This window comes from Pleurodeles waltl, chromosome 8 (assembly GCF_031143425.1).
Source record: "Pleurodeles waltl isolate 20211129_DDA chromosome 8, aPleWal1.hap1.20221129, whole genome shotgun sequence".
NCBI lineage: Eukaryota > Metazoa > Chordata > Amphibia > Caudata > Salamandridae > Pleurodeles > Pleurodeles waltl.
Window position 1 is genome coordinate 789,789,776 of NC_090447.1, and position 18,438 is coordinate 789,808,213.

Genomic DNA, 18,438 nt, shown 5'->3' on the forward strand with positions numbered 1-18,438 from the left:
GACCCTGAAAAAATGAAGGCATCAAATAACCTTCATCTTACAGCTTACGCCTAGAACTCCGAAAAGCTTGGATTGCCGCCCATTGAACACGTAGCATAGCCACCGACAACCCCATATGCGCCCCATCCTGCAAGAACTGCATGATCACAAACAGAGAAGCAACCGTAGGGTCAATATGCTGTTGCAAACACCATGAGGAAAAAACCTTCCACTGACGACCATATGAATGCAACATGGATTTACACCTAGCAGCCTGCACAGTCACAGCCAAAGGACCAGGAACACCGAGCCCCGCCAAACCCCGCCGTTCAACCTCCAAGCCATCAAGTGCAGTCTCTGCAAGGACCACCAGGAGAGACAAGGAAACACTAGAGGAGGGGGATGGAGAGGAAGAACCCACTCCGTCCCGACAGTCAACTGCTGAACCAGAGGAAACCAATTCGCACGCGGCCACCTGGGAGTGATCAAATTCACCTGAGCCCCCACCTGCAGCACCCTGACAAGAAAGGAGCGGATCAACTGAAAAGGAGGGAACACATAAAGAAGACCCTGCGGCCAAGGACACGTCAAACCGTCCACTTCCCAGGCCTGAGGACACCGATACTGGGAGAAGAACATCCCCACCTTTGCGTTTTTCAGAGAGGCATACAAGTCCACGACCTGAAGACCGCAGTACCGAACCAGACAATGGACTAGAGACACCTGTAGGGAGTACTACCCGGGAGGAAATAATTACCCTGCTCAATTGATCTGCCAGAACAATGTCCGACCCCTGAATGTACGTGGCCCCAAGAGACAGAACCGAATGCTAGGCCCACAAAAAGATCGCCCCAGAAAACCAGACCTGGTCCCTGCCTGCCTGTTGATATAGCACTTGGCCACCAAGTTGTCCGTCTGCACCAACACTGCCTCCCCTTGCAAGAGCATCTGAAAATGCACTAGAGCCAGCCGGATCACCGTCAACTCCCTCCAATTCAAGGACCTCTCCGATTCTCTCAGGGACCAAAACCCTTGAACCTGCCCGACCCAAGCCATGCCCCTCATCCCGAGAGACTGGCATCTGTCAATAACACTACAGGTACCGGCAGAGACAAAGGAACCCCAATCTGTAAATGAGCCAGCACCAACCACCAACCCAACACCCTGCAAATGAAATCCGACACAGGAATGTGAGTCCGCAGACTGCAAGGATCCGGAGACCATTGGAACAGTAACCGATTCACCAGACAAAGAAGATGAAACCTCGCCCAAGGAACCAAGAAGATCACTGAAGCCAAGTGACCCTGCAGCCGTAACCACTAAAGCGCCCTGGGAGCCACTTGAGACAGCACAGCCCTCACCTGAGCCAGAAGACCTTTCCATCTCCTGTCTGACACAGTCACCAACCCCGCAGAGTCAGAAACCGAGCCTACGGAGTATCCATTTTCTACAATGTTCAGGACCCACTGATCGGTGACATCTTTTCTCCATTCGGACAGAAAATGTTGCAGTCTTCCTCCCATTGGCCATGCTCCAACACCTTGATTGTCAGGACCCCTTCTTAGCAGCCCCTTTTGCCGAAGGAACAGACCTCTTAGGAGAAAACCTAGGCTGAAACCTATGCTTCCTGAAAGACGAGGACATAGGAACAAACTTTGGAGAGGACCTGGAGTGCGACTTCCACTCTTTGCCAGATGCGGAGCTTCCTTTATAGGGTAAAGCATGCTTGCTGTCCTTAAAGGCCTTAGAAATCATTGCAGACAACTGACCCCCAAACAGAGCCTGACCCTCAAAAGGAAGTCTTAGGAGAGCCACCTTCTCCCCAGGATCAGCCTTCCACTGACGCAACCAAAGAGACCTTCGTGCGCCAATCACTGCCCAGAAGCCATAGCTGAAGAGCGGATAATATGCGAGGAAAAACCAGCCAATAAACGGGCCTGCTGCTCCATCACAGACAGTAATTCCAAACATTCCGACCCATCCTGCACAGCCACCGCAAGTTTGTCAAAGTCCTGAACCAAGGACTGTGCAGAATAAGCCGAAAAAATACCACCCGAAGAGTCAAAGTTCCAGCAGAAAAGGCCCTCTTCAAACCAGAGACCACCTTCCGATCATTGGCATCAGCAAGAGTACAGTCTTCAGGATTGACTGCCGTTTTTCCAGTCAAGGTAGCCAGCATGGAATCTAAACGCACAGAAGGAGGAATAGCATCCTCTCCTTCCAGCAAATATAATTGTTGCAGAAAACGAGGAACCTGGGATTTGTCCACCTCCTTCCATTCCCGGAAAAGCATGTCCTTAACAGGCCCCAGGAAAGGCATAGCAAACCGAGAGGGAGTCACATATTGAGGAAACGGTAGAATTTTCCCCTGCAGGTTGAAAAGCAGGAAAACCCAAATTGTCCCTGACATGAGCAAGAATACTCCACATTCCCTCACAAGACACATGTTTGCCCCCAGAAGACGTAGAAGGACCCTCTCCCTCAAAAGAATAGGAACCAGCAGCATCCATGAAGGTAGTAGCAGCAGAGGGATGTCCTGTACGAACAGCCCCAGCCTGGAGAGCCCTGGAAACTGCCACCTCAATCATGTCCTGAACTTCCTCACGAGACATAAGCGGAGCAGAGCCAGCCATATCAGTCCTGTCCACTCTGGTAGACTGTAAAGGCACCGGAACCACCTCATCCTCAGACGAGGAAGAAGAAGAAATCACTCTCCTGCGTTTTGCACCCTTCTTTGACATGACGACAGCAAACAACTGAATACCAAACCACCATGCCGGTCTTAAAAAGGCCAAAAATGGCCTATCTAAGTACCATTAATATAAAGATTCCTAATTGGCTCCCACAATCACGTTAATTAATGAAAATATTTTTTAAAACGTGAGCCCGCCTTACCCCAAAAACCTCCAGAAACAGGCTGCCGGGCGACCGAACTGCTCCGCGACCTGTGAAACCCGGAAGCACAGCCTCATAAACCGCAGAGCCGTCCGACCACGTCAGGCGACGTTGCCGGAAAACCCCATAGAGGCAGCCCTGCACGCCTCCAACAAGCCGGTCTCTGAGGGACTGAAAGACGGCACCAGAGGCCCTGCGACCAGCGCTGATGGAGAGGACGACACCCCCTTCAGCCACGCCAAGGAAGAGAGAAGAGGTAAGTCTCACCAGGGCTCTTTTAAAAGGAGAGGGGAGTGGTCTAGGTGAGGCAAAGAAGCCTCATTGGTTAAGGAAGGCGAGGGTGGGACGGGAGGTAAAGATATTTCTCCTCATTACGCTAGCCTCAGCAAGACACAGGATTTTGGCACAAATCCATATCTACAAGTTTTGGTAGAAATGAGTTTGTGTCAAAATCCGTGGGTGGATGCAGAGGAACTCTCATGCACCACCTATTGAACACCTCCCTGATGCAAAGTAACACAAGGCAGTGCAATACAATGGGTTTATTCCTTTGTTTTACTAAGCAACGCAAATTGCCATTTGAAAATACTAAAAAGGATTTTGTTTCGGGTCTGTGTTTAAAAAGTAATGCAAACCTGATGCAAAACCTTTGCAAATAAGGGCCAGAAAATATAATGAATGCCATTTGATACAAGTACATTATGTGGAGGTGTACCAGTGCTCCTGCTGCTTGCACAAGTAGGATGATGCACTGCAGCTGCTAGTTCAGCTGCACATGCAGAGCTTGCAGTGCATGCTGAGTGCTGGGGATAATCTCTGTGGCAGTGGCTAAGGTAGTTTCTTCTGGTGCAGTGGGAGGGAAGATATATGATCATATATGTCTAAATTGCAGTACACGGTCATTTCAATAACCATGCAGTGCGAAGGAAGCAAGGCAGATAAACACAGATACTAGCCAATCAAATGCTGAGGTGTCATAATGAGGTTCCCAGACAAAAAAACCTGAACCATATATCCTCTCTAACTATTTTATAAATATATACCCTCTCTAAGTATTCTATATTCCCTCTATAAGTATTATAATATGAAAGTAGTATATATGTATAATCTAACATATACATAGTATATATAATATGTGCTATTTTATATATAATAATAGCATATACTATGGAATATATAAGAATATAAAGTGCCATATAATACTACATACCATATATAATAAATTATATATAATATAAGTATATTATACATGAATATATATATGTAAAACCCTCTTTGAGTATTTTATATAACCTCTATAAGTATTTTGTTATGACAAGGGCTATGAAAGGCAGCTACTACTATCTCCAGCCAGATCTAACAAGAAAGAAGGATGTTGGGGCAGCTCGGTTCCTATCGCAGGTTTTAGCAATATGCCATTAGCCATATGTCAAAACAAATATAGGCTAGGAAAAAAAGACTTAGGGCTGAGTTACATTTAGGGAGGTCTGTTTGTTTGCCAGAGTGACAGAGTAAATTATTCCGCAGCTCTGACGGGGATGCCGCCCACTCAATCTAGAAATGACTGCCAAGCAGGTCATTTCTAACGCATTGCCAGGAACCGCAGTCACAGCAGTTCCTGGAAATGCTTTTTGCAGTTTGGTGCCCGGCACCGTCATGCACACTGTTTTCTTTTTTATTTTCAAAAAGAAAATTCAGAAGCAGGATTTTCTTTTTGAAAAAAAAAAAATGCTCTTCTCGCCATGGAAGTCTTCTTCAATGGCGAGTGGAGAATTTAGCAATTTTCACTGTCCCTTAGCCTCAGGGTTTTCCTGGCAGTGACGGTCAGTGAAAACTGACCTCTAGCTCGGCCCATCTAAATTAGGTTGGCAGGATGACAGGTCTGTGTCCGACGTTCCTTATTCTACATGTCTGTCAGAGGGGGTTTAATCATGGCGGAGATGGAGTAGTTTCCACTGTGATTATTCCTATGGTCCGCCCGCATTTAAATCTGGCGGACGGACCACTATTTTAAAAGGGAGGGAACACTGTATCTGTTGCGAAGAAGTTCCCTCTCCACTAACAAATAAATAAGGCCCTTAAGCCCATATTTATACTCTGTTTGCGCCAGAGTTGCATCATTTTTTTTACGCAAATCCGGCGCAAACTTAACTCCATTTTTATATTTTAGAGCTAGACATGTCTAGCGCTAAAATATTGGAGTTAACAAAATTTTTTGCTGGCGGAAAACTACCTTGCGTCAATGAGATGCCCGTTCTCGGGCAAAAAGTGTCTCAAAGGCCCCAGTGCCTTATTTATACTTCCGTGCAAAAATCACCCATGGGAGGAGGAGGGACTTAAATAATGGCGCTAAGCCTGCTTAGCGCCATTATTTAACGCCTGGGTATGGGCAGGCGTAAGGGGACCTGGAGGCAGATTTCCATGGTCAGAGACCATGGAAATTGACAACAGGTGCCCTTCCCTGCCCCGGGGCACCCTACCCACCCCTACCCACACCAGAAGGTCACCCACGGATGGGGGACCCATCCGAGGGGAAGTCCGGGTAGGTATTTTTTTTTTATATCTAACGCCTCTCGGGGGTCCTGACTTGGGGTCCCCAGCACGGCGCTGGCCCAATGGCCATGCCCAGGGGGCATTTGTCCCCTGGGCTTGGCCATTGGGGTGGTGGGCATGGCTCCTGTCTTTACAGGAGCCATGTCCATGGGGGTTGTGCGCCAGAAAATGGCACTACACTGCTTAGAGGCAATTCTTTTGCCTCTAAACAGTGTAGTGCCAGAATTTGGCGCACAAGCCCCGGTTCCCCCAACGCCTCCCAGGCCCTTTTTTGCGTCCTTTCAAAGGACGCTAACAGGGCCTTAGCGCCTGCTAGCGCCATTCCTTAAATATGACGCCCGGCTGGCATCTAGGAATGGCACTAGCTGGCACTATACTTTTTGTCACATTTGCGGCAAAAAGTAAAAATCTGCCCCGTAGAGCGATGGAGATACTCCAAATAAGGGACTACATTACCGGGTACCTGCTATAGCTGGAAACTACAAGTAAAAAATGTTTTTTATGTATACTAATACAAATCTAAATAAATATGAGCAGATATTTATGAAATCACAGTTTTCTTAAATGAATTGCAAGTCAAGAAAAAAATTGATTTCCTACAAGAATTTCAAGCCTTTCAATGTGGTCCTATTTAAATCGTTTTGCTCTTCTATTGTGGTATTTATGTTCAGTTAGTCTGACTTCTTTTCTTCTAAATGTCATGCAAAATTTGCAAGTATAATATTGTATAAAAAATATGATTTTGAGAGAAACATGTCATGCCCTCAAAAGTAATTTTAATATGCAGCAGCCCACAATCCTTGTGATTTAACACAGTTAAAAACCATTACCCATTCATGAGGCACACAATACCTGTCAGCCATTCGCTTCCACTTGAAAAGAAGATCACTCGGCTGCTCATCAATAGGCAGGTTCAATCGCTGTTTGAAATATGTAATGATGCCTTGTTCTTCCAAAAGAACCGGAACCCGGTATGTGGAGGAAACATCATGGACAAAAATAACCTGAAAAATGAGTGCAAATGCAAAAAAAATACGTCAAAACATGTTATCCTGATAGACAAGAACGTCCTACAATACAATTTTGCTACTATTTAAGACGTACCCAGTGGCGTAGCCAGTGTGTCTGGGCTATCGTGGAAGGAAGGAGATGCCCCCCTCCCTGATATTTGAATGATAAAATACAGCAATAATACGGGTTCAGAAGGTCCTTAGGCCTCGGTGCCACTATACCTGCTGCACCAACAGAAACTCCACACCTAGACGTATGTAGTGCTCACTGAGTTGCTACTGCAATATGCTTTATCACTAACTGAAACAAATATTCAGAATTCTTTTTTAGATATACATTGGCAAAAGATTGTTAAAGCAGGCTGCCTCATGGAAAAACATTGATAAGGCTTAAGAACAATATTTAATCACGCTGAAAGTGTTTTGATATATTTTGTAGTTATACTATCACAAATTAAGCCATGTGCATTATGTATAGTGTCAGTCAGGTGGCTTTTTTTTCTTTTACTGTCCTTCAGTGTGAGGTATATCCTGGTTGTGATGGACAGTAAAAATGATAAATGACTCTCAGAAAATAAAAGAAAACTGGTGTGGAGGTCAGTTTTTTTTCCAAAAACAAACTCCCACTTTGGGAGGTTGTTTTTTTTAAATAAAAAAGACTTTGGAAAATATTGACAGCAACAGTCATGTTTGATGGAGAATTCTGTTAAAATGTTCCTACGCTGACATGAACTGCCATGACAGCTGTGCCTGCCAATTTATAGAGATGTCTGCTGTGCTGGTGGATATCTCTAAATTTGGTGGGCGGAGTCCTCCATCACCCTATCTGCCTGTGCTCTGTCTGCAAAATACTAAATCAGGCCCTCTGTCTAGAATGGACAAGTGGGCAGAAAAACAATGGTATGGAATGCCAATGGTTAGATTATTTGCTAGCATTCGTCCCATCACATTCTGGATGTTTGACTGCTAGAAATGTGCCCGGAAACCTGAGACTGGCGTAGCTTTCCAAACCCAGTACTGCCAATGTTGGTGAATTTTAAAAAGCAGTATAATTGCATCCTTTAAAGGAGTACTTCTATGGTTGCAGATTTGCCACTTCTTTGGTAGAATGGGCACTAAGGGGCAGATTTACAAACGAAGTGGTGCAACACAGTGCCGCAAGCAAATTAGCTGCATTGTGTCACCTGAAAAAAGCACAACTGCGCCATGTCTTCAAAGAAGTTGCACAGTTCTGCTCTCTCCATGCACTGGCACATTTTGGGCTGCCTCACGTCAATGCAGGCACCCTTGTGCCATAGTGCAAAGATGTCTGTGTCATAGTTAGGATAGTTTTTGTGCAGAAAGGGCACAGAAACTATCATTGAGGCTTTTTCCTCTTTACATATGTGCAACAGCATGCAGCACACATGTAAAGAAGAAATAACAAGGAGAAATATAGGTATTTCTCCTTGTTACTCCAGCCTCAGACAGGCATAACATTATGGCAGAAACCCATGTCTACAACTCTTTGTAAATATGGATTTGTATCAAAATTAATGAATAGATGCCTGGGAACACTCATGCACAAACCTTGGAATGTGTACCTGACACAAATTAACACAAGGCATTGCAATGCACTGCATTACATTTCATTTTGTTACAAAGCCACACTGAGCAACAGCTGTATGGCTTTACAAATGTCAAAAAGAATTTTGCATTGGGCTGTGTCAAAAAATGATGCAACTAGGACGCAAGATATTTGTAAATCATGACTTATATAAATATGGGTTTGCTTCAAAATCCATGGGTGAATGAAAGTAAACACCCATGTCCCAACCGTGAAAAATCTTCCTGACACTAAGTAATGCAGGGCATCGCAACACGCTGCCTTTCTTTCGTTTTTGCTTACAAAGTCATGCAAACCAAGATTTGTGAGTCTTCGTAAATACCATTTAGGATTTTGCGTCTGGGCTGTGTCATAAAAGTGGTGTAACCCTGATGTGAAAGCTTTGTAAATCTGTGCCTAAATATGTTTATGTTCCTGGTTCAAAAAAATGAATACATTAAAACCTCATTGTAAAATCAGGATGATAAGAACAACTGACGCAAACAGAGCTGACCCGATTCTGGGACCCCAGAACCAACTACCAAGCCAATAATATAGTTATTTTTGGGTGTCACACCGCAAACACCCCCCCTTTGAAGTTACACTCCTGCCTCCTCTATCACCTGTTACAGGGGGGCAGACTTTGAGGCATCAAAAGTGTATATTTCAAATAAAGCAGTATCAGCATGTGCAAGATTGCTAACTCACCTGTTAACCAATGCCAGCAGGCATACTGAGGTTAATGTGAGGTACGGCATTCACGGGCAATGGGCCCACCTGTGCTTGCTCTTCAGTTTTTGGCTGTGGTGCCTAACATCTTCTCTAGTGCACTCTGCTCCAACAGGAATAACTTATAGTCAGTGGCAAATTAAACTTGAGTCCCCCCCCCCCACTGCAAAGCACATGGAGCCCCACCCTCCCAGGGCCACCACCTACCACTTTTGCAGAGGGGGAACCAGTGGAGTTCGGGCCCCCATGCACCACAGAGGCTGCGGGGGCTTAAGTTATGCACTGCATATAGTTCTTTGTCCTGTATTTGGGTGATCCCGGCTCCTGATGTACCTCCATAAAATATTGCTGTCCAGAGATTTTCATTTTTGCTTTGTGTTTTTGTTTAATTAGAAAAGTAATTTAGCTTGTGCAGACATTGCTGATCAGGGCTGAATTTTTCTAAACGATGTGTTGCAATGGTGATGTAATATTTCAGGAACCATGAGACCTATATACTTTATTTTGGTGTCAAAACATAGGTTTTGGGGGTCAATTAATCTTACAGAGAAAGAAAATATCTCCTCAGAGCAACCCTTACATCATTTTCCAAAATGGTGGCTATAATAGAGGATGAAGAGCCATACATAGAAATGAAACAAATAATAATAGTTTGTAATCCTTTTACGTATACACCAAACAATGTTTATGATCTGAATATGAAAAAAATAATGTTTATTGCTCCTGATTTAGACACATTTTCATATTTCACTTTATTTATTTGTTTCAGCAGTCGCTCATGGTACATTTGCAGAATATTGAACATTTGAGAAAAGCATATTGACAAGAAAATCTATTTGTAGCACAGGTTTTGCAAGTACATATATGTGTAAGTTCTGTGGGTAGAGGCTTTACACGTTTTGTAGGTTTTAGCACCCCATCAATATCTTACCAACTAAATTCACAGTGATCTTTCTCTACATATGCCTGATACAAAACATTTACATATCTTCTGATTAAGTAGAACACTCTTTTAATGTGTCCACTCACAGAATGTGACATCAGTGGAAGTTCACTTAGCGGGACTGATCTCTTGAACTCAAACTAGTTTTTCACATGCACAAGGTATTTTTCTACGTCTTTAAAGTCACATTCTACTTCTGTCTCAGCAAATCCTTTTAGAAACTTCACAAGTTCAGCAGTTAAAGCTCCAAGCTTTGTTCCAATTTTGCTTTTAGTGTCATCTTCATAAGTATATGTGCCTTAATAAGGCACCTATTGGTCACGTTTCTTGTACAGAATATGAAGCAGAATTAAGTGTCTGTTCTCACCTGTTTCATAACCTATCCATAACTTTGACAATCCTTGACTTATGAACATTGCAACAGATCTAAGAAGCACAATATTAACATGTCACTTGACAGTACAATCACTCGATAAGAGCCATTTCGAACAGCCCGTACAACATGTGGTACAACACAAAGGTCAGCTTCCTCCAATTTGCTGTTACGTTATTGAACAATATGGCCAGTAAGTTTTGAATATACCTCTGCAGGCACCAACTCCTCATTGACAATCATTCCACTTGCAATAATTTGAAATTCAGTGTTCATTGAAGCATCAGCAATGTTTTGGCAAGTTAACATCTCCAAGTTCATCTTATTCGAGGTTTGATGACCAGAATTTATCAAGCTGCACAGGTATAGGTTTTGAATTTTTGATGCAGGCATGGTCAGTTGTTCCACTTGTAGACATTTGTCTAATTTTCTCACATTCTTTGACAGACAGTTCAAGATAACTGTCAAAGACAATGTGCAGTTCTTGCAAGGTGCACGCTGACTGTACTTCCACTTGCAATAATTTGAAATTCAGTGTTCATTGAAGCATCAGCAATGTTTTGGCGAGTTAACATCTCCAAGTTCATCTTATTCGAGGTTGATGACCAGAATTTATCAAGTTGCACAGGTATAGGTTTTGAATTTTTGATGCAGGCATAGTCAATTGTTCCACTTGTAGACATTTGTCTAATTTTCTCACATTCTTTGACAGACAGTTCAAGATAACTGTCAAAGACAATGTGCAGTTCTTGCAAGGTGCACGCTGACTGTACTGTATCTGTAGAACAGTCTGAACAACCTCTGTAATTTTGCATGGATTAAATCTTGACCATGCGCAACTGTGTTATATAGTCCACAACAACAGCAGTTTTCAATGAGGACACCTTTTAGAATTGAAACTCTTCAGGTGAAAAGTTTTTTTTAAGCTTTTGTAGGAGTTTGTGCTTCACTGCTTTGGTTGCAGCATCGCTAGCAAATAATGCAATTGTTGGAAGAAGATCATGTGACAGAATGTCCTTAATAAAATCACCCCTTTTTTCTACATCCATCCCTCTATGTGCTTGTGAAAGTTGTTTTTTGTAACCTGTTTTGTAGTGGCTGGTTAAACAAAACTCTTACTATGGCAATTAAAGGGTGGAAGTTTAGCTTTAGTGATTATGTCAAACAGCTTTTTCTCTTTCAATACAAATCTCTCCTGCTTCAGTTCTGCATATAGTTTAGATCCATATTTCAGGACATCTAGTAGACTTGTCTTTATATTGTTATCCACATATTGTTTGGTCAAAAAGGTTTGTAGTCCCACAGGCTCAGTCTTTTCAAAGGGGTTTCCTTGCTGCTTCATGAAATGAAGAAGGCTGTCAACATGTTTATTAAAACGTTTCTCTCTCTTTCCCACAAGTTCGTGGTGAGGAACAGTTTCACAAATGTCCATTAATTTTGAATTTTTCATCTCTGAAAGCATTGCAAATGGAAAAGACTAGCTGCCACTGAGCAACATATTAACTTTTACGCATCTGACCAACAATTCCCTTGGAGATTTTCTGTGATCTTTGAATCGTCTGTTCCAGTTTCGTATCCAGAGCCACAGCATTGAACCTAACCTCTGTCATTCACCAGAAAATGCCTTTGGATGAACTTTATGTACAGGTAAGGTTTTTCCACTTCTATCCTCTAGCGTCTTCACTCTTTCCAAGTACCAGGACCCATATCTCAGGTGCTTTATGCAATTGAATTCGCAATATCACAGTCTTCACGTGCACCTCCCAATCACCTTCCCGAGCAGCATGTACCAAGATTTTCAATATAGCTTTCCTGTGTACAACAATTTCCCAGTACTTGTAAAATTCTGATTTTTGTTCAAATTGTTTGACAAACTCTACAAACTCGGTTTTCAGGTTTTATGATTTTGAACTGAGTGTATTGAACATTGCCTGGCTTTGCATTATGCCTTTTGAAAGAAGTGCACCATGTTCCTAGTTCACTTCTGAGATAAGATATGCAAAACCTAAATTGTCGCTCTTGTTCCAGAAAGCATTCCAACACAATGCTTCTACAGCCTCAGGTATGATGAGCATGCCTTGTAACGAACAAACATAATGAGTTCCACTCAATACTGACTTGACAGTTTTGCTTCCAAAGATTTCAGCCTCAATAAGTGCATCATCTGTGCTGCATCCACAGAGACTTCCTGCACACCAAAACACAACATTTGTCATGTGGAAATCGCCCATCGGTGGATAAAGATCATCAAATTCTACTCGATTGCTCATAGAAATGTCAGCTACAATACGGAAAACACCTTCATCGCAGAAACTGGGAGGACAGTCTGGTCTTCAAGCTGAGCACCCACATTTTGGAATTCCTTTAGAGCTGTGTATACTGTTGGGTAGTGTATGACTGGAGATGGTATTACTAGTAAAAACCCAACTTTCTTCGGTGTGATGGTATTCTGGGAGATCAGAGCATGAATTCCAGCCAAAGAAGGAACTGGCTTTTTTTCATTCTTCAGTTGGAAGCGAATAAGCGATACGATAAATTTAGTTAAATCAGCTTTGCAAACCGCAGCTTCAGGTAGAAGAAAATCCATGTCCTCAGCCACTCTGAAACCTTCTGGTAGACTGGGGCATGTTGATGGCTTGCAGTGATTTTGCACATGTTGGCAAGGCATTTGGGTTGTAAGTTTGCTGCTTCATTTGTTTAATGCTACACCTGACACAGCTTGTTTTCCAGCAGCTACTTCATTAATACAGTCTTGAAATGGCACCAAGGCAGTATCATGTGTGCTGGATGCTCCAGACAAAGAAGAGCTGTCTTCGAAATCAAACTTATCAAGAGCAGCAATTGTATATCCTTTCCTGGTAAAGTGACTTGGAAGTGGTGTGCTGTCGGATTCACAAGATTTTACAGCATGAGCTGCTAACAAGTTTGTACCCCGTACTGTGTCATTATAACATGATGATACACCAATCCTATTCACTGAAATGATTAGCCCTCTACTTTTGCACTTGTCCTAAACTGTGTGGGCAGTCACCATGTGTAGCAGAGTTTTCTTTTTGCCGTGATGCAATTCTTAAAACATGATTTGGAAAAGACAACACATTTGCACAGCATAGCCTGTTGGTTCATGGGATTGTCTTACACTTCTTTGTTTTTATCTTCAAAGCCATCATCAATGTTGTTGGCTTCTGTTCTGAACTCAAGAACTTAAGTGTGTGACAGTTTTGCTTTGCTGATATTAAACAATGATGTAAAAAATGTTAAGACAACATCAGGCACTCTTGTTGACTCTGTTGATTTGCGGAGCTCTGGGACACCAAATTTGTTATTAAGTCCAAAATCTAGATCTTTTATGACGTTTCTTAAAATGGTTCCTACTAATTTTACTGCATTCTGTCATCTTATTTTGGCAGCAAGAACTTCAGGAGTCAAATAAGTAGAGAACACTATAAGTGGTTCTTTCTTTTTGTTAGACTGACAAAAACAAATTCTGTCATTGTACATTCACACCAGAAAAATCTTAATTTCATTATTATGGATTAATACAGTTTCATCAATGTTGACCATTATTTATCTGATCTCACTGAGTGTGAACCCATAGCCAGCACACAAGAGTGGTTTTAAAACTTCATTTGCTTTTTCAAAGAGTGCAAACATAACTGAAGGCTTTCGGTTACATTGCTGCTGGGAGCTCATTGTACATTCATATTTCAAATGTATGCTTGCATGCAGTTCGGCTGGGCATACAAATCTGCTGCAAATATATTCACCTCGCTGTTTAGATCAGCTACTCGGCTGAAAACTTCATCTTGGAAGAAACTAGCTGCAGATAACAGCATGTTTGCCCTTTGGGACTTACATCATCTGTACTTCACTCTTTTGTCAATCACTTGGCCCTTGTTCAGGCTAAACTACAGATAACACATTGAAGATCCTCTGCTTTCTGATCAGTTTTTGGAGATGAACGAGGGGTAGCTATCATTCTTCTAAGTGTATGGGCACTGGGTTTTGTTGTTGTTGTTTTCTCACAAGACTCATATTTTTGTAGTGATTCACTGGATTCTACTATTTTTACAAATGTTTTCCAGTCTTTATTCCACTGTATATGACTTGTAGCACTTATTATTACAGTGATAAAATATTTTATCCTCTTCATCCATCAGTTTCAATCTTTTGTGAACTTCGTCTTGCCGTATTTCTGCAGCATCCTGAACTCTCTTCTGTCCCGCCGCAGTTGACGTTAGCTTTTCTTTCTGATTAATTTGGCACGACAAATTTTTCATTGTTGAAGGAGTCCTTAGATTGTGTAGCTGGCAACGCTCTGTCAGGAGGTAAAGATCCTCTGCTACCACCTGCTTTGCTCATGTTTACGAATTTGAAGCAACGGAAACCTGAAACAAAAACAATATTAAAATCAATTACCAATATGACGGCTATTTGGTACATAGAGTAAGAGTTGCTCTGAGTAGTTATGTTGTGCCTCTATAACACTACCTAACCCCAAAAACCTATGTTTTGACACCATAATGAGTATATACGTCTCATGGTTCCTGAAATATTACATCATCACTGCAACACATCTTCCATTTTTAAAAATGTGTCCAGACAGAAATCGGCCCGGATTAGCAATGTCTGCCCAAGCTAAATTACTTCTCTAATGATACAAAAACACAAATCAAAAATGAAAATCTCTGGACAACAATTTATTTATGGAGGCATTTCAAGGAGCCAGGACTAGGTCAAAGAAAACTGATATGCTCCCTCCATTAACAATATATCACTTACTGCTGGAACCTAAACCTGAATCAAGTCTTTGTGTGGTACTCTGCTTATTAGCTGCTGTATCCTGTGGCCTGGGTTTACATCACCTTCATATCCAATACCCCGTTAATGTGGAAACACGCTTTGTTGATATGCTCTCCATCTAAGCGAATACCTTATTCTACTGTGGGGTGCACTCGATAAAACAGTTTTTGCAGTAGGAGGCCAACATCCTGGCAAAGAGCTTCATATGTGATGCATGCTCTGCTTTGGAGCACCCATCCGCTCTATGCCCTATATCTAAATACATACCCACCGCTGTGCCCTCGACTCAGAGGTGAATGCCTTCTGATATTGTATCCTACTCCCTGACAAACACTGCTAGCCTTGATCTGTGGCTGACTTGTGGCAAGACTATTCACCGACCATACTTCTCAACGGTACTGCATTTCCGAAGAGCATACCAGGCGCTTACATTCTGAATACACCATTATAAATACAGTAGTGAGAAATATTTCAATTAAGAAATAATCACTAGTTCATTTTACTGGGCTTTGATAAGGAGTGAGCAAGTGTTGCACTGAATGACTGTTTTCCTTTACATGTTACGGGGAAGCTGATTTTAAGTGGTATCTGCACACTAAGGTCCTCGTTAGAGAGGACTTTTATGGCTTATCATTTCCCCCACAGTAACAGTTACTGATACCGTGGATAACGGCAGTGTCAGACTGCCTTTAAAAGCAATGAGGCAGTGCCAGATGGTCTGGTGAGACAGATCAGTGTGTTTGGCCGATTGTTTAGCAGTTGTGGGCCGGTTTTATGGCCAGGTGGCCAGTTTTTACTGTTGATTCCTCTATTATCATTTTTTTTAGCTATCTGCTTTGCTGATGGAGGCCACATTTCCTTTGATGCCAGGGCCTATTCATTTTCTCAGTCCGACACTGGACAAAGGCAATTGAGGGGTGGAGGAATTAGGTGAGTCCCTTAAGGTCCCTTTACAAAGGAGGAAATAAGGCAGAAACTAAACTGCTTGCAGTGATTACTCATCATTACTTCCCGCTATCGCACCTGGAGACTCTGCCTACTCCACCTACAGTTGGTGCCTCTGGGTTAAACATGAAACAAGTTATGCTTTCTTACATGAGTGCTTGTGGTAATTGGCATCATACCCTTGCTACTAAGTAACGACAATTTAAAAATGCACGGCAAGGTGATGCTCATAAACTAGCTGGTTAAGGGAAAACTTCTTCACACAGCAAAACAAAAATGTAGACATTGTTAAAAACAAGCACTGGCAAAGCCAATTGGTTGCGCCTACATGACCTATTGCCTTTGCTAATGTTTTAGCCATGCTGTGCACCAAGGCTACGTCTTTTAGTAGGCATGTCCATTTGTTCAGCATACATGCGATCGTCTGCAAATTATGCTGTTTTGTATTTTTATTTCCAATCAGAAATGGATCAGTAAATAAAAAAAAGTAGGGAAAAATTGTTCTTTAAAACAGAGCTTGAAAGTGAATTAAACAAAATAAAATAATGGCTGAGCAGTCTGCAGGAGTGGGGGAGGGATGAAGCAACACATCGCATTGGAAGAAGCAACTAAAGGGAGAGAACATGGGTGAAGGTAAGAAATGTGAAACATGGGGGGCAGAAGCACATGGTGAAAGATAACATTTGCAGTGCTGGGGGCTGGAGGTACATAGGCAAGAGACGAAGCAACACAAGAAAGGGTGGGGGAGAGAAGCACATGGGCAGAGAGAGTGAAGGGAGCTGAAGTGATCACAAAATCCACAAAGCGCCTTACAGAAGCCACAAATAATAAGCAGCTTGAAGCAATTACTTTGGATAAATGCTCTTAGAAAGAATGCCCTGTTTTAGGTTAAAAAAATATAAATGAGAAGAACCACACTGACGAGACAGAGGAATACTGAAAGCAGCGGGTTTAGGGTAGAGACGCATACAAGGAGAGATAACTGTAAAACATGCATTCTCATAAAGTGCTTCAGAGAAAAAGAAAACAAAAGAATTCCCAATAGGCTAGCCACCTTTCCATTGAATAACGCCAGCAGTCTGTTCACGTTTTTAGATTCCCCTGTCACTCTTCTGTTGTTTTTAATATTGATAAAGGCTCTACAGGTAAGGATACAACCTGACTTTATTAGTGCCTATAATCAATTTTATCCTCATACAGTCCAGTCCTGCACTCCACACAACCACAGGCTTGATAATTTTCCTGTAGGTAATATCGACATTTCTGAACTGAAAAGATCTCTGCAAATAGCCCCCTTGCGGGGCCCGTCGGGCTTTGCAGTGCCGGCCCAATGTGGAATAGACCCGATGATGAAGCATACAAACTATTGGTGGGTGAGGGCTCTTGCTTCTAACAAAGACGTGCTCAGATGACGTGGTTATACTCCCCTAGTGGGGTCTGAGTTTTCACTTTGTGGATCAGTGTATCTTGTATTTTGCTTAACACCTTGACAGCCTGAAACAAATAAAGCCAGTGAGCTGAAAGCAACCAAATATGAGTGACAAAAGGCAAAGCCAATGAAAAGCAATGTCGAAATGCATTTCTATGTAAGCTTTCTACATGTCCCTGATATGTATTTGCAGCCAGACAGCTGCACTGTCCGGTAGGCTTCGACCTGACAACATGATGTATCAATAGATTTGCAAAACAACATTCATGGGCATTCCTAGCAAGAAAAAACATCTGGTGTCAAATAGTGAAATTATAGTGCTCCATAACTGTGTAAATACCGCAAACAGCGCAGCTTAAATAGTATTCACCTGCTCAGGCTCCACATGACAAAACATGGAGATTTTTTCTTTCACGGGCATTTCAACAGGCTTGGTACTTCGACAAACAATCTGCAAAGAAAACAGTGTAAATGAAACTCTGAAACAAGGAGGTTGACATAAAGAGAACCAGCAACCAAACTGAAAACTATAAAGTTCAGAAGACCACAGGAGTTCAAACTATCAGAGCCCAAGTTTCATACTTCACTCACTTAAGTTTCATTTAGTTGAGCAAGACACATTTATGATCGTAGAGCTTCAGTGATTCATAAAATCAGGAATAGGGAATTACTACCATTGCAAATGGAGATTCCTGTTAAATAAATTTCAACACTATGATGGATTTTCCCCATTTGCAATTTCATGGTTGGTATACAGGGTATGACTGCATTCTTGGGAGAGTCCATATCACAAAGACTGGTAAATTCAAGGATGGGTATCAATCAATAAGTTCAGGGAATTTCCCACCATGGGAACATACACTAACACTGCTATTAAGGGCAAAAATAAGCACGTTTCGCGGGTGGGAAAGAAGAACAAACACTCACATATTTAATGTACACACATTTCTGACTATTTTCTCATACCTTCTTTATTTAATGCAAGCACTGGGGAAGCGGGTCTCCATAGAGGAAAATACTGTTTTCATGGAGAAACAAAAAAATTGAGGGTGCATTTATGTTGCATTTCTACTAGCAGAACCATACTCCAGCTTATGTGCATAATCATGGAAAACTAGGACTGTGGTACTTTTGCCAGACATACTTTAGAAATGGGAAATGGTCTTCACAACGTAGGCTGAGCCACGTGTGCCG

The 18,438-nt window shown here is 42.2% G+C and overlaps 1 protein-coding gene across 3 annotated transcripts in view; it reads right to left on the bottom strand.

Annotated features, from left to right (window-relative positions):
- CTPS2 (CTP synthase 2) overlaps nucleotides 1-18,438 on the bottom strand; it is a 1,490,982-nt gene that overhangs the window by 851,066 nt on the left and 621,478 nt on the right. For all 3 annotated transcript variants that reach the window (XM_069205035.1, XM_069205036.1, XM_069205034.1), the window contains 2 exons: nucleotides 17,615-17,695; nucleotides 6,280-6,431 (listed from right to left, as the gene is read on the bottom strand). In XM_069205035.1, coding sequence (XP_069061136.1) covers nucleotides 6,280-6,431; nucleotides 17,615-17,695 — 233 coding nt within the window. The remainder of the gene's footprint in view (nucleotides 1-6,279; nucleotides 6,432-17,614; nucleotides 17,696-18,438) is intronic.